The sequence below is a fragment of the Morone saxatilis genome, unplaced genomic scaffold (genome assembly GCF_004916995.1).
Source record: "Morone saxatilis isolate NCDOM2014 unplaced genomic scaffold, NCSU_SB_2.0 Contig5, whole genome shotgun sequence".
NCBI lineage: Eukaryota > Metazoa > Chordata > Actinopteri > Moronidae > Morone > Morone saxatilis.
In genome coordinates this window covers 8,120,514-8,137,699 of record NW_023340095.1, presented here as the reverse complement: position 1 = coordinate 8,137,699, position 17,186 = coordinate 8,120,514, and the positions used below count along the sequence as shown (strand labels likewise).

The following is a 17,186-nucleotide window of genomic DNA, read 5'->3' as shown; positions in this document are numbered from 1 at the left end:
TGTGATCAGACTGGGACGACCCGGGGTGGATTGCTACTGTCAGCATGAGAGCGGAGCAGCTGTTCTTCAACTGCAGTTCCTCATCAATGAGGTAAGCCAGACTCCATAACGAAGCAGTAATATTTAAAGCTGCTGTTGTCATACTTGCCTGAAGTCCTCATCATAGCCACAGGAACCTGTCCACTCCAAATGTCTTCTCACTGCGGGCCCTAATTTCTTAATTTTTAGATCGCCTGGGTTTTTTTTATATTTATTATTTGTTGTTGTTGTGGTTTGATGCTGTTTATTCAAAGGAAGAGCTATGTTATGCAATGCAATATGGCCTGTCTGGCTGACAGTGGAGATGAATAAAGATACCTTTTCTACTGATGACAATTCATTGGACCAAAATGGGAACATAAACAGCATCTCTTATAAAACTGACGGGACTTTCTAGAGTGATGTAATAGGTGCCGTTTTACATAAAGCTCTTTTCTCAGATTGGCATTGTGGCAATTATTTCTGGTCTGTGTTAGAATTTGAACAATGTAAATAAGGCGAGGAACCACATTAGTGCACATTTAGGCAAAAATATTCAGCTGTAGGACAAAAAGTATCACTGCAGAGCACAAAGAAGAAAAAGTCTACACACTGATGGGCTCCAAATAAATATTTGTATGCAGACTTTTTCTCCTTTGTGCCCAACAATGTACATAAGTGAATTAAACAGAAAATTATTAAAACCTGTTTCATTGGTGAATCTAAAAATGTGAGTGAGTTGCATTGGCCACAAAACAAGATCACTGAAAACAATATTTCAGGTCACCTGTTGGAAAACCCTTTGAGTGTGGGAAAATAAACTGTGTAGATCAGAAAACTATAATCTTGAAAATGAGTTGATTGGAATCATTGCACGAATGATTAGTTCAATTTCATTCCAGCCTTGTTGGTCTCATTTATTAACTCTCAGTTGTTCCATGTGGATAGGCTAATGTACCAGTACTCAAACACATTTCTTTTGATAGAGAATGGCAGGAGCTAAAACACTATATAATGAACTATTGGTAATTATGATCATTATTGAAGGACACAGACTTTTTTCCTCATAACCTTTAAAAACCATTTTCTCTCACTCCTGCTTTTTCTACTGATAGACCAGTAATGTGTGGGCTGACACATAGCAGTACTCTGCATCAAGTAGTTGATTTCTAAGACTTAAACAGCAGCTTTGCCAGTGCTCTGCGCATTGATGCTTGTTTACTAACAAAGTACTGTAGGTGTATTAGAAAAAAAGGACCCTCTAAAGAGCATAAGCCAAGCCGCACGGGTCTGGAACACCAAGCTGTGTTTCTCTTTCTTGTTTCTCCTTTATTCTGCTGTAATCTATGTGCTCTTCCTGCCTCTCTCTGCTTTTTTTCTTCCCCCACTCTTTTTCTGTTTAAGCCCACTGGCTCTCTCAGCCCACTTCTCCATCACTCACTGGCCTACTTGTGATGTGTCTGAGGCAAATGGAGGTGGATGGGTTTGAAGAGGGGTGTGCGAGTGTTAGTGTGACAGGTATTGACTTTGTTTGTGCGTATGAGTGTGTGTGTGTGTGTGTGTGTGTGTGTGTGTTTGTATGTGATTGTGTGTGTTGGGGGGGTCTAAGTATGTGTGTAATTGCCCAAATGTTAGTGTAAGAGTATCTTCACAGTGTATATCTGGTTGTGAGCATGCATACCACAACAGTATCTCGGTTCAAGTGTGTCCTGTTTAATTTGTGGTTTTATAAAAGCGTGCGTGTTAGAGTGACTTTGTGTGTGTGCGTGCTACATGTTCGCATACACATGGTTCCTCTTACATTAACGAACACTTGCAGTAACCGCTGTAGGTCTTCTCGTTGTTTGGCAGAGTGACTAATAGCAGTGCTGTACGTCAACGCCCTCTCTTAGATTAGGTGTGTGGGCTGTCGGCCGCCCTGGTAATGGTTGACTTGAATATTCAGACCAACCTCTTGACATTCAGTGAGGTGTAATGACTTGTTCCTATTAGAAATATGAACCCACAAAAGAGCCACTTCTTGAAGGTAGCAGTGAATGAGCTAGCGTATGTATTAAGGGTATCTGTCTTCTTTATATCACACAGAAGGCACACAATTCAACACATCTAGTTGTCAGCCATTTTATTATGTTGTCATAATCTCATACTATATCATTCTCATGAGCCTCTCTCTCTCTCTCTCTCTCGCTATTTTATTTTTTTTTTCCTGTCACTGTGTCAGTGGAGGGTATGAATAGACTAATTAAAGTGTTTGTTTGCCTATTTGGAATTCATTATTTTGCTTGATGAATAATACATATAAAGAGGCTAATGGGGCTGCTGTTTGCGTCAGATGAGGTTGGATGGTGGGTTGTAGAGGGGGGAGTCTTAGGGAAGGAAAAGGTGAAAAGGATTGTTTTATCGGTCTGCAGGAGCATTGTTAAGATGTTTATTTCTAAAAGACACAACATATAATCTTGTATATATGGTAAATATAATTCCTGAAATTAATTTTAAAAAAGTATGCTTCAGAGAGTTGATTTTTTAGCACATCCTTCAGACTACACTGACAAACATCTAAAAGAATATGAGATTACTGTTTTAACATTAATGAAGGGGGCAAATTATGTTTTCCAAGCAGTTTGTGCTCTGTTACTTTGTATTTAGGTTATAAGATATTATTGATAAAGACCCTTTTCCTAAAAGATCTGGAAACAGACACTGTAAACATTTTCCAGTATTATTCATTTTTGTAGAGAAACTATTCAGTGTTAAATCCCATTTTCTCTATGTGCAGAGAGGTAGAGAGGAGAAGGACTAAACAAATTCATGTAACACCCCGGGGTTCTCTTCCAAGACAGAATTGGCTTCGTATCAGGCCACACACTGACTTTCATATTGATTAATTAACCAATAATAGATCCTCTGATGCAAAGTGTTTTGTCAGTGCTATAGACAGTTCCCAGATTCCCATTGATCCCCAATTTTTATACAGAAGTACACAAATTATCTTAAAAATAAAAATGTTCACTCTTTGTTTGCAATATTAAAGAACCAGTGTGTAGGATTTAGAGGGCAGGAAGATACCTCCCCTTAATAAATACAATCATATTTTAAAAAGAGAAAAACAGATAAAAACGTTAATTGGAATATATCATTTAAGTTGAAATACAAAATTAATAGAAATTTACAATTATTTTACCAGGTGAGCATTATACATGCATATAAAAATGAAGAAGGCAGATATTAACTGTAGTTATAGAGGTAGATTGTTCCAAAGAGATGGTCCTCTGTATGTCCGTGAATATTGATTAAGAATCCATCTAATCATCCATCCACAATAAACAGTACCTGTTTAGCCAATACATATGACAATCCTTCATTAAATTACTAAAATCATACATATGTACCATCAATTGAGTTAAAACTTCCATTTAGCCCAAAAATACTCTTTATACATTTTATCTAATTCCTTCAAAGTCATTATGAGTCTGGACAGACATCGACGTAAACTGCAACTTGACTGGATGGTGGAGGCATACAGCTGTTGAGCAATAATTCTAGTATAGTCTAGTATAAACTGCAGAGAATCAGTTTACCAGACCACTAATCCTATTTTATAAATACACATAAATACATCCAAAGCCATTTTCTAGATGTTTTTATAGTGCAATTATCTCTCTTCTTTGCTGATTTTAATTTTACCCATGCTGTACCTTGCCCCAGTCACCTTCCCTGTCGTTGCCATCGAGGCATTAAGGTAATTATACCATATTGGGGTTGTGGACCCAGCTCTCACCATGTCTGCCTCTCACGTTGTGATTTTTTTCTGTCTGGTATGATTTCTCCATTAGCTACTGCTACTCCTCGTCTCACTTCTTTAGGTGATGACAATAAGATGAAGGCAAATTATATTAATATATTATCCAAGTCAATTATTGTTCTTAAAGTCATTGTCATCTCCAAGTCAGATAAAATTATACTAATTTGAGGATCTGGGGGAAGTGGAGCATTCAAGAGACACAATAAAAATCCCCCAAAAATTAATCTTCGTATGGAATGACATCAAAAAAGGAAAATAAATCAAATATTGCATCCGACTAAAATTTTCTGAAAGTGCCAGTTAATCATCAACACACCCCCCATCACAGCAGCAGCATACCCCTTTTTATTATTGAGAGCGGGGCGCCAAATAACATCAGAGCCAGTAGGAGGAAAATGCTCAAATAATTATGTTGTTCATTAAATCTTTCTTTCCTGTTAGATAAATTCAGGAAGATACATGATTTGTCTCATACAAAGCCATTGCTCTCTTTGTAAACTGGCTTTTGTGAAGTCATGTTTTTAAGTGAGATGTAAGACTCACAGGTGGCAATGAAAAGTTTAGGTCATTCATTTCAAAATTGGATGGGGGTGGGGTTTAGGGAATTAGTCACAGATGAAGAGTTTTTGCCAGAGAATGCTCAATCATTTTATTTGTCTGATTTTTTTTTTATTGTAAAATGTATGGCTAGTTTTTGAACAACTTCAGACAATACTGACATTGATCAGTGTGTTTGTGTTCTTGGTGGTGCCCAATTTGATATACAGGATTAATATGTGCATCCAGTATCATAATTACTCTTGCTTTTTTTTTAATTTACCTTAAAATAACTGAAAGTTGATGCAACTAATATTTCTGCTATGCGAGAGATTCTGTGAGTGTGGGGAACATATTAACCAGTATGGAAATCAGTGGGAAGCATTTTTTTCATCCTCTCTTGCACTTGCCGCCTTTAATCCCATGATTACGTTTGTAATCTAAAGCTAATTCTCCCTGGGCTCCAGTCTATAGAGTGACGCCCTGGTAGCCAAGCCACACTGGGAATTTTACTGTAATTACAATCCTCAGAGCTAGGGCCGATACCAGCTGACATCATTTGAAAATAATTTGTAATTTTCCTCTCACAGTTTCCATCCAATGTCTGTGTGATTTAGTACAGAGCCAAGGTGGACACAGGACAAACAATGTTTCAACATATTACAAGTGGAACATTTGTCTAAAATTGTCACCGATTAAAATATATTTTAATATATATTTAAATATATTAAAGTATGTAATAATGTCTGGTATTATATAGTAGTTTAACACAAAAGCACAATTTTTAGGAGACAGTTTACATGCATTGGTAGTCTTCTTGCCATACAGAAGAAACAAATGCACCACCGCTTAAGGAAATCAGCAACTCTCAATTTTCCTCAGCAGTAAACATTTCTGGCTGTTGCCTTTTGGTTTCTGCACCTATATATTCCAACTACAAGAATGTGGTGCACAGGCACAGTTTGGCAGATTCTCCGTTAGCTGTCAAAGGGCATTCTGGGAGATAAACAAAATCAATAAAATATAGATAAGGTAAGTTGAGGAAAAAATTGATTCACAAAAAGAAAATCACAACAACATTTTCTAAGCCTCCTTATTTTAGAGAGTGCATTCTTCCTCTACTATTTCAGCTATTTTAGCTCCTACATGTGTACATGAGAGACACTGTACTTCATGTTACGTTTGTATCTTCAACCCTTCGGTATGTCTTGGGTGCCATACAACTGAAATCTACTGTGTTTTTGCCTTTTGTGCTCACAGTCAGACTGGATTTCCCCATAATGATTCAGTACTGATATTTCTTTTTTGGCTTCTAGGGGGCGCTGGTCACTGCCTGTGCAGATGACACGCTACATTTGTGGAATCTCCGTCAGAGGCGGCCGGCTGTCCTGCATTCGCTCAAATTCAACAGAGAGAGGTAAGCATAAAGTCCACTTGATAAAACACACACATGCACACACAGATACACACTTTACATACCTTACACACCCTGCTCCAGTAAAAGATGGATGTGACTGTCCCTGGTCAGAATATACTATTTTACACAAGCAGTCCGTGAAGAGCTTCCCAAAACCACCACCAACTAGCCCTATACACAGTATTGGCCATAGTGCTGTATTTTGTATCCAGTTATCTTTGTATCCAGTAACATCTTGACACCTCTGGGATCCAAAAGAGATATCCATTGTTTAACAAATGTATTACTTGTAGAGCTTTTTCAGAGATTACCAATGCCACTATGCAGTGCCTTCTGTGCTCCAGGAAGACTCCTACTCACCATATCCCAGACCGCCCAGCATATGCATCCGTCCATCTCTTAGCTGCAGTATCGGGAGCGGCCAGTGTTTTCCAACAGGAAGACACATTTAATCAATTCAATCTGGAAGACGATGAAGCAGAGTGTTGACAGGACAAGGCCAGCTCCTCTGTCCAGCCTCTGATCTTTTTTCACCCTGTTTGATAAACCTGAGGAAGAGAGGATCCCTTGGCTTGATGTTCTCTCTTCTGTCTCAGCTGGTGACCCCTTCAGCCTCATGAGACACCCCCCACTAACTTCACTACAGGCTGTGAGAGTTGACTTCCCAGTGGCTATTAGGCAGCTGAATCCATCTCCTTTGACATGTTGCCAACTAAACCTTTGAAATGCCTGTTTTCACATGGTGACTACAAACTGGCAGCAGCAAACAGAGCTGGTGGAATATTTTAACAAGACATTGCTTATGGCAGCCCAGCCCAGTCAGCCTGGGCATGAATATATATAAGTTGTATTTATTTGTTATAATTATAAGTCAAATGAACAACATCTGCAAATGTGTTTGGAATGCTAGGAGCAATGTCATAGTTCACATTTTATTTTGGGGTTGTGCAGATGTGGCTGACTGTCCTCTAGCAGTAAGCCACAGAAGTCCTGTCTTGGAGCTCCCCCTCACTGCGACAGCCTCTCTGGTGCTTCCATATCTGACACCACTCAAGGGTCCCTGAGGTCAGAGAAGAGATTGTTGCTGCTATGTTGCTTTTGCCTGACAGCTAAGGCCCTACCTGTGATCCCATTTGAAGCAATGGTACACGAGTGCTCAATGGGCTGGGAAAAACATGACCACTGCAGAATTCTGGCTGACTGACTGGCAGACACTCAGTTTGTTTGCTAGAGGGATTATTCCCTCTTTGTTGCTCATTTCGTTTCTTGGACTGAAATTTGAAAGGTCCTTATTTTTTCTGCAGCCCCCTCCAACTTCCAACTCCCCTTTCTTAAAGCAGACACATTGTCTTCCTTGTCTATCTCTCTCTCTGGTTTTCCATGTCACATGTCATCCACAGGGTGAGGAGGTAGTGCCACACCCTCAGCAAGCTGCTTCTTTAAGTCAGTCAGCTGTCACTCCCTGTCCATCTCTTCTTCTATAGAAGAGTAGTCTGTGGGATGAGGTGGTAAGCAAGAGCTTGGCTCTTTGCTTTTACAGAGCATAGATTTCTTCTCTCCACCATTATACTTTATTAGCAAACAATGGCCTCTTGGTGCTAATGCTTGCATTTGGAAACTGTTTTTCTTTTTTCTTCCCTGACAAAACTTATGGGGATCTGGCCATACACAGAAATGTCTCGAAATATTTGGTTGTCCTAAATGGCGCAATATTCAGCCAGAAACAGGTCTTATAATCTGGGGGTGTCCACTGCAGTTGTTTAGCACATACACAGTCCACACTAGGATAGATAGATAGATAGATAGATAAGATAGATAGATAGATAGATAGATTAATAGATAGATAGAATAGATAGATAGATAGATAGATAGATAGATAAGATAGATAGGATAGATAGATAGATACTTTATTTATGAGGGAAATTCAAGAGTGTGTAGATAAGGAAGTAAATACCCACTTCAGTCTGGTCAGCATTCATTGGGGTTTTGTTGTTTCTACTGTGTCGTGGCAGGGGTGTGTAAATAGAAATGTGTGCATTGTACCTGCCCTAGTTCTAGGTAGGGCTCTCCGACTTGCTTCTTTGTCATACCAGGCATGCTCAGATGCTGTTTATAATATCAAAGCCAGTTGGCTGGGGGTTCAGCAAGTTCATCCTTGAGTTCAGCAAATTCATCCTTGAACAGCTGATTGTGTGTATCTGTGTGTTTTTGTTTCACTGCACAGTGGTGCAATATTGTCAAGCCTAGATTCCCAAGGCTTTGTCTGCTTTCAAGACATAAAATTCACATGAATGATGAATAGACATTGCTCACCTCTGAATTTTTAACATTTTGCTCATTACACATTTCATACCAGCAGATTTCTATTACGTGTTGAGCAGCCATTACACACAAAGCAAAACAGTATTAGAGAATGGTATTATCCATTAGCAGTAACATTCAAATATTTGGTGAGTGTTATGCTAAACAAAGGAAGAGTCTTCTGACTTACCGTTACAGCCAGTTTTTCAAGACTTCAAAAGTTGACAAAGAAAGCTTTAACTTGCTGACAGAAATCGGAAAAAATGAAACAAATAATTATTCCATTAACTTTATGCTTATAAATCAAAATTATTCCCATTTTCCTTTTCCTATTCTACTATACAGAATATACTAGACTTTGTGAAAATTTTCAAGTTCTTCATATTCAAGTTGAACTTATATAACTCCTATAACAGGAGATATTTTCTGTCTTTCTGCAAGAAAAAACTATTCTTTCTAACTAAAACTTGATTTCCACCACGTGGCACATGTGTCATGGGCAAGGACATTTAATGAATACAGTATGACTGTATTCCCTCTGAATGTGATGAAATTTTATTATGCTTTCAAAAAGCAGATTATTTATTTATTTTTACCACAAACTTTCTATGTCAATAGAAATGCAGGGTCACGGTGTCAGATCAAGTGTTGCTTTTGATGAGCACATGTAATAGCAAACTCAGCCCGGTCACAATTACAAGTCAAGGACTTCAGCTGAGTCACAGGATATTTTTCTCTCTACTGAAACTTTCTATCACAAGAGAGAAATAAGCTTTCTCCCCAAGACAGAATCTCAATCCTACCATGAAAAAGCACATAAATCTCGACCAGTGGCACTTTCACAATGCAACAGAGACTTAAAGGATAATGGGCCAGAGGAGTTTGTTAAATCCATGTACTGTCTGCAAGTTGTTAAGGAAAGAACTTGGTGTCTTGTTAATGCAGTGACAGGTTTCAAGTCATTAGTAGTGTATGTGAGAACAATAGACATATTTCAAGATTTTTTTATCAAACCTATATCAAAATTTTAATGACTTTTAAACTTAGAAATCATGTTGTCTAAAAACCCTAAAGATACTTTCAGACAGAAACAGGCACCAACTGCTGTAAACAGGATGCCAGTCATGCTGTCAAAGAAAGAGAGGGTGGCTACCACTGTTGTAAACACACACAGGTAGTATTGATAACAATGATAATAGTAATAACCTCTATTTGTATAGATTTTTGAACCAAAGTTACAATGAAATACAATCTATAATTGTATTAATACAGTGGAAGTATCTTCATAAGCCATTGTTGGCTACATTTACAGTCAATCAATTTATTTGGTGGCTCGCTATATTTTATTCATTTACTGTAATTCTCTTTTTAATATTCTATTGATGTGCTTTTCCCTGATTAATCATATTATTTTTGCTGTTGCAGCAACCTCATTACATTAATCATTTATGAAATCATCTCATGCTTGTCAATGTAAAACTGCCCATATCACATATTTCATATTTTAAATTCATAGCCTAGCAGCTTTACCTGTATCACTGTGTGGTGTACATGCCCACACAAACACACAGAGGTGAAGGTTAGGAAAAATGCTTTGTATCAAACCCTCTTTCAGTAGCTCTCCACCTGTCTTGTAGTGCGATGAGGTAGGAAGCACAACCACTCGTTCTCAACAGCAGAGCAGTGAATCATGCTCTAAGATAAAAGTAGAAAAAGGGCATTATGAGTCATCCGTCAGTGGCTGGGCAGTGACTTGCCATTTAGCTCTGTGTCTCTAAGCTGAACCTCTGATAATTAGCACCCTAACACCCCCACAGAATCCCCTAAGAATAATGTATGAATCACTGGAAACAGTGGAGAGAATTGTTTTGTGATAACTGTCAGTCAGCATCTCGTGCGTGCCACCCCTCCTCGACTCATGCTGCTGTTAAAAAGAGTTTGAAGACTTTCAGTCCAAACAAAATGCACACAACACTACATGAGACATTGGACACTTGCAATAGTTTTTGCACAGTAAAAAGAGCCATTTGTGCTAATGTGATCATCTGTGATTTGAAGTTATCCAACAGGATTGTTCTTTGCTGATATATGATATATGGAGTCGTTGTAGAATTCCTTAAGCAGTTAAGCAGATGGCAAGGTCACCAATTCCCTAGATGATGTTACGAATTCAATTAATCTGTACATCTTTTTACTTAATTAATTGTATTTGCTCCTCAGTTGGTCTCACAGTGGCAGGTCAGCTGGCAGCCACAGCGCTTCCTGTTCTCTTTGGTTGATACTAAAGTTGATACTTAGTTGATGGTGCCTGGTAGATTGTATGGAGTCATGCCTTCGACTTTCTCCAAATTGTCCTCTGGATCTGTATTCATCACTACTTGCCTTGTTATTCTTCATCCCATTCATCATCTTCTCATTTTTTCTTCAATTGATTTTTTCCCCCTTAAAACTTTGTCTTTTATTTGATCCTGCCTGTGACATTTTTATGTAAATGGTCAGCTCATAATGGAGGTAATCAGTGCTAAGAGGCTTTTCTAAATAGGCCTCATTTTATTTGATATTTTTTCACTGGGAGAATCTTCTGACTCACTTGGGTTACTGCAGATAAAGTCTTTGAAATATGACAATTTAGATGAATAACTATCAACATTTTACACAGTGACACATAATTTGCACAATGTCCTCTGTGCCTAGTAAGTCAATGAAGAGGTTTGGATCTCATCTGTTGTTTTTATGTTAAAGAATTAGACCTAATAATCCACAAAGGTCAATCAGGATGCTTCCTTCAGCACAGAAATATGTCAATTATAGTGCTAAGGCTGAATGCATGTTGTAAAAGACAGTAGACTGAATAATCCTCTGTTGCTCGTATAGCACTTCTGCCCCCCTGCCAGTTTGAATATTGTCATCTCCCCAAGCCCCTAAAATCCTTATTGAATTGTCTGCCATCTCATTTGTCTTCTATCTAATAATCCTGTCGCTTGCTGGGTGGGTGGCTGTGGGGCTGTAGCCCAATGATCTACCCACTTCTAAAAGGTAATCAGCATGGATAGAGGATAGTAGGGCTTAGTGTGTGCTGATCTTTCTTCCCTGGTTAAGATGATTATAAAAATGATAGATGCTAATGACAGAGCAATAATGGTTTAAGCAGCCTTGCATCACATCAGAATTATTTTCACACAAATACCTTAGGGGTATGGGTCTCATGATTATTTATTGATTTGCGAAAAGCAATTATTAGGATTTTTGACAATTACATTTTCAAAACCTGGAAAAGTTTTAGAAAAATGTAAAATCCCAAAAGATTTGGAAAAGTAATGGAAAATAGTTTCATGAACATCTTTAAAACATGACCTGTCTATTTTTTTCCCAATCTGGCAATGTTATAAAACAGACATGTACTCACTCAGGTATGGTCATTGGCTACTGTAGTACCTTTTCTTGCTGGAACAGTTTTATATATATGGGCATACACCGATCAGCAATGGTGCTGCATAACATTATAACCACCTGGGCACATTGGTGAGCCTTGGCCGTCCATGACCCTGTCGCCAGTTCACCACTTTTCCTTCCTTGACACTTTTTGATAGGTACCTGACCATTGCAGACTGAACACCCACACTGAGCTGCAGTTTTGGAGACTTGCCACTGAACCCAATTTGTCCCAGCCATCACAATTTGCCTTATCAACCAGTCGCTCAAGAATCCTCACGCTGCCATTTTTCCTGGCTTCTAACCACATCAACTGGAGGACAAAATGTTTACTTGCTGTCTTATATATTCCACCCACTGACAGGTGCCATGATAACAAGATAATCAGTGTTATTCATTTCACCTGTCAGTGATCATAATGTTATAGCTGATCAGTGTATGTATGTGTATGTGTCATCATGTGAAAATATATTTTGCATTTGGACAAGGGGAGAGGCAGCCATAGATTTGTCATGTTGACAGTGGGGGTCTGATGTGAACTGAAGAAGTTTAAGAAGTAGTGAGTGAAGCAGTGTGTCTATACAGCAGGCACAGCATGAGCAGCAGCAGCTTTAGAACTCCATCTGTGTCTACACAGTATTGAGTGTAGGTCACTGGCGTTTTGGCAGCGCTCAAACTCCACACACAATCACTGTAATATGCACATAAAACCAAAGAAAATATACTTGAAGCAAAATTCTTGGTTTCTTTACACCACTCATCTTCTCTGTACACTACACTGGTTCCCCATTGCTGCTCACATCCAGTTCAGAAGTCTATAGCTGGCAGTGAAGGGAACTGTTCCCTACCTCCAAGCCATGGTCAAACCCTACCCCCCAGCCCAGCTATTGTGTTTCTCTGCCTCTAGATGTTTAGCTGTCCCATCAGACTCTGGTCATTCATCTCAGTCAAGGCTCCTGTCTGTTCTGGCTAGAGTCACAGCCGTCAGCCAGTCTTTTTCCGCAGACTAAAAACCCAGTTTTTTAGACATAAAAAGGCCTTTACACACCAGGGGCATGACGATTAAAGGGCACAAATGCTCACCTGTGTAAATGTTGCATCAAAACTAATCATTCTGGCAGTGATTGGAATTAGCGACTCATTAAAATAAATAATTAATTCCACACACACTTACTAGGGAAGACAGGGACTGGTGAAAAAATGGCAGCAGCTTGCAGAGCTACCGGAGATCACACTGCATAAACAACACACTGACAGACAGGTCACATTCACCGGGGTTATCTCAGCTGCCTGTCCCGGGGCTCCGGTTCAGTCTGTTAAGATGTATTAATATGTTAAAACACCAATGTCACACAAGACCAAGAAACTAATCAAGGCAGTGGTAAACCAGAAACTCTAGTGTTGTATGAGGTAAAATTACTGTTTTTGTAGACTTTAAAGGGATCAGATGAATATAACAGCTTCAGTTCCCCATCGGTAAACCCCACATAGCAGTCTGTGCGCTGCATATTATTGGCTTCCTGTGAAAGTACTCATTACAAAAAAAAGGTCGAAAAACTACATTGACCTGCAAATAATTTTTACAATAAAACGCCTCTTGTGTGTAAAGGTCTTAAGTCTTAACAAGTTATGTATTCTGGATACTTGTACTGGGTAATAAGGTTGATTGATTCTCAGCGCAGTTAACTTTGTTCCACTGTGTGTGAAATTTGTAAATGTTTTGTAAAGCAAAAATCTTAAATACATATTCTGCAGTTTTTAGTTAGTTTCCTCTGAAACCATTGATTTGGGCTGCAGAAAGTTTATAAAATTAACTTGATATGTTATGAATTTTTATGGTTAAAGAAAGAATCTGGTTATGAAAATTAATTTAAACCCAAGGAAAAGGCACAGAAATCTATTGGAAAAAATGTGCAGGAATAATAATTAGTATTAGTATTAGTAGTACTAGTTGTTGAGTTGTGAATATGTATGACATGATGGACCAGTTTAGCCTGTAGTGCACATGTCAGTATGTCAGCTTTCGGACTAATGAAACAGAACATAGAAAAAGTTCAGCCTTCTATTTTTGAGAGTAATGCTGAAGGGCTCTTTGAATAACTATTTATACTGGGCTAAGTGCAAAAGTTCTCTGACAAGAGAGAAGCAGAGAGTGGGGCAGGTGGAGCAAATGTAGGCAATAATATCTATATTGAAGGTGCTGCATTGCTCATGAAAATAGATTTTCACTTTCCTGTCGACCACTAAATTAAACCTTGATTAAGGGTTAGTCAGTCATTAGAATGAGTCATGCCATAACTTCCGTGAATGAGTCAGGGTTTGACGTCTATGAAGGACAGTTATTGAACAGTGGTTCTGACAGTGACATAGTATATAGTCTATTAAGTTTAAGTACCATGGACAGTGCTGTACATATTGAACGTTTTAGAATGCTAATTGCTAAGCAGGCAACTTGGCTAGAATGCAGTTTAGTCACTTTATTTGTTATCCAACAGTTGCTTTATTGAACAAATGCCTCTTACCCCATGATTTTCAATTGTTTTGTTTGTATTATGCCCAATTATTGATTTTTTTAAAGGCATATCTGTCATATTTTAAAATAGAAAACATGTTATTCCAACAAAATACCTTGATGTTTCATTTTCTTTAATAATTTTAATAATAGAATAGCTTTCATTTTTAGTATTGCATACAAATAAATACTGTACACACTGAAAACTACACTTCACACAATCATATAGTCATGATTATAAGCAGTTTGAAATGCACATTGTTTGTCTGAAAGCAGAAGTATGCACAATACTCTTTATATGTACAAAAGTGTGAGAATACACAGTGTTGAACCATACTGCATAGACTTGATATAACAATCCTTGAAAGCAGAGCCCCCTTTGTGACTGTTCATATTCTAACACTCTATCTCTTTCCTCCTTTGTTTCTTGTTCTCCAGGATCACGTTTTGCCACCTTCCCTTTCAGAGTAAATGGCTATACGTGGGGACGGAGCGCGGAAACACACACATCGTCAACATCGAGTCCTTCATTTTGTCTGGATACGTCATCATGTGGAACAAGGCCATAGAACTGTAAGTTGCCCCTTCTAACAAACAACAGTTATCTGGGATTGGTTATCTGACAGTGATGATTTTAATGTGCTGATACTGGTGTGAATGCCAGTGGGTCAGGGTCAGTAAATTGATGGCCAAATATTTGGTGGGTCTTGTATGGATTTTTAATACTTTGTGTTCCCTAAAATAAGGTTTGGAAAAAAGGATCTGTCAACAGAGGACACAAGTTAATTGTTTTTTAAGCCGTTTCAAAGTCTCAAGGGCAGTGATCTCTTTGAAAGCTAACCTTAAATCAACAATATTGAGTCGAGTTTAATTAAGAAAGTAAATCTAGAGTTGTGAATTTGCAATTGAATAAGTGTTAATTGTGTTAGTGGTCTCGCATAACGTACAATTAGAACAGTTGAGAAGTTAAAGTTTACTACCATTTTGTTGCCTTTTATGTTTGAACAAGAGGTTCATGAATTAACTAGTCAGAGAAGTTTTTCCATATTAACAGTGAATTTTTTCAGTGATCATATGTTTCTTTGTATGAAAAGAACTGAACAACAGATGGATTTCAGTGTTATAGGTGAAACTTTAGGTGAATACATGGATGGTTATTTTATGAGCATTACTAAAATAACCTGTCTGCCACTCTTTCTCGACTTCAAATAGCCTACACACACACAAAGACACACACACACACAGACACACACACACAGTGAAATCTAGGACTTCATATAGGATTCAAAATTATTGGGTTGTTGTTGAATTGATTTTGTTGTGTGAAGTTGGGCCCATTTCTCAGGGGTATTCATATGTTATTGCTGTTACTTGTTAGCTTGAGCCTTATTATCTATACACATAAATACATACACATATACACTCTGCAGTACATCTTTTGAATTTGCATCTGGGGGGATGTAAACAGCAGTAACAAGATAGTGATACCTCTCAATTGTAATACTTCTACAATATTGTTAAGAATAGTTCAATAAATAAGACTACACGATAAACAGAGGGCTGCAAATAGACCCAGTGATTGGGAATTGTTATCATCAATGCTGCTTTCAGCAATCAGTGGTCTGCCCATCAGAGCGCCAGTATTGTTTAATTATTCTGAACATTATGTTGCTGTTGCTATTGCAAACTGAGCCATGTGCCATCTGACATTTGGACTTTCATGAGGAAAACTGGACTCAGATCTATGGTCATTAAGATGTATTTGAAAATTAAATAAATAAAATCGAAACTTGATAGTGAACTTGATAAAACTAACACATTTGCAACAACTGGCAGAACACTAAATGAGTTAAGTTGAATATTTTCAGTGTTAACCGACTATAAAGAAAACATCACACTTGCAGTGCATCAACAGGCTTTATCCTTCTTTTGTGGTAATGTTCACAGAAAGCATACAGTAAGCATAAGAAAGTGTCCACAATGTAATATAATATTTAGGCATAATACTACTTATCAGCCTTTAATAATTAGTTGACATGCACTTTTGTTGGTTGCACGAGTTGACTGTGTAGCTGACATATGCTGCAGATTGACAACTGCTGCATATGTCAGCCATTAAATACACAAATCGTGCTCAGTTGCATTGTATGCCCGTTTGTTTCTCTTGGTTACACCCACCTACGCGCCATTCTTCTGGTGTTACCCTGACAAGTCCCCTGCTGCAGTGTCAGTCACAAGTCACTCTCATACCAAGCCATCTTGTTGCCTTGTGACAGCCCACACTATGGTGAGCAGCCATAACACTGATGTGTATGTGTGGGAGGGCTGACTGCCAATCACTGCTAAAGTCTCGGAGGCTGAGACAGTGGTTGTGATTTTTAACAGGATATTTAGTTTGTTGATTCCTCACCACAGTGTGAGTCAACAGAGAACTTTCAATCTTCTTTTTAGCATCACGTCAGAACTTCTTTCGGTCTAAAACTGTGTGAAAGAAATTTGTTTTAATGTGTTAGGATGTCTACTTTGCTCATAAATAAGAAATATTTAATTACTCAATCAACAAATAACAATTATTAGTGGTTAACCGATATTGGTTTTTCAGTGGCTGATGTCGATATCAATATTAAGAGAGCAGGGTGGCCGATGGCTCATATAAAATGCAGATATAAAAACAAAGGAAAGTAATGTATATTTCCATTCCATGCACATTACAATCTAATATACTTGGTTAGCCAGTAACATGTTCTTATAAGTCTGATTATTTATTAAAACAAAACAATACATGGGGTTATGTTGTAGATTTCCGAATGTGACTAGTATTTAAGAGAGAGCGGGGTACAGTATGTCAGAAGTGATGTCATTCAACTGCATTATTCTATAATCCAAAACTTCCAAAACTCACAAGGGGGAGCTCTAACATGGTTCCACAGCAGCCACAATGACAAGGTTGCCTGCAGACATTTTTGGTTCATTGGCCTTGCAAGCGCAGGCATCACCCGATGGCGATTATCTCAAAATGCCAGATAATCGTCACCATCAATCGGCCAACTGATTAATGCAAGGGAGCCGCCAAAAACAAAATCGGGAGAGGTGAAAACTACTATTTGTCTATTTACTGACATTTCAGAATTTAGATCTTTAATGTAATCTGGCCTATAATGGGACAA

The 17,186-nt window shown here is 38.2% G+C and overlaps 1 protein-coding gene across 1 annotated transcript in view; it reads left to right on the top strand.

The window, feature by feature from the left end:
* Positions 1-17,186, top strand: part of stxbp5l (syntaxin binding protein 5-like) — a 132,812-nt gene that overhangs the window by 59,913 nt on the left and 55,713 nt on the right. The window contains exons 3-5 of the mRNA XM_035676870.1: positions 10-91; positions 5,674-5,774; positions 14,458-14,592. Of these exons, the coding sequence (XP_035532763.1) occupies positions 10-91; positions 5,674-5,774; positions 14,458-14,592 (318 nt within the window). The remainder of the gene's footprint in view (positions 1-9; positions 92-5,673; positions 5,775-14,457; positions 14,593-17,186) is intronic.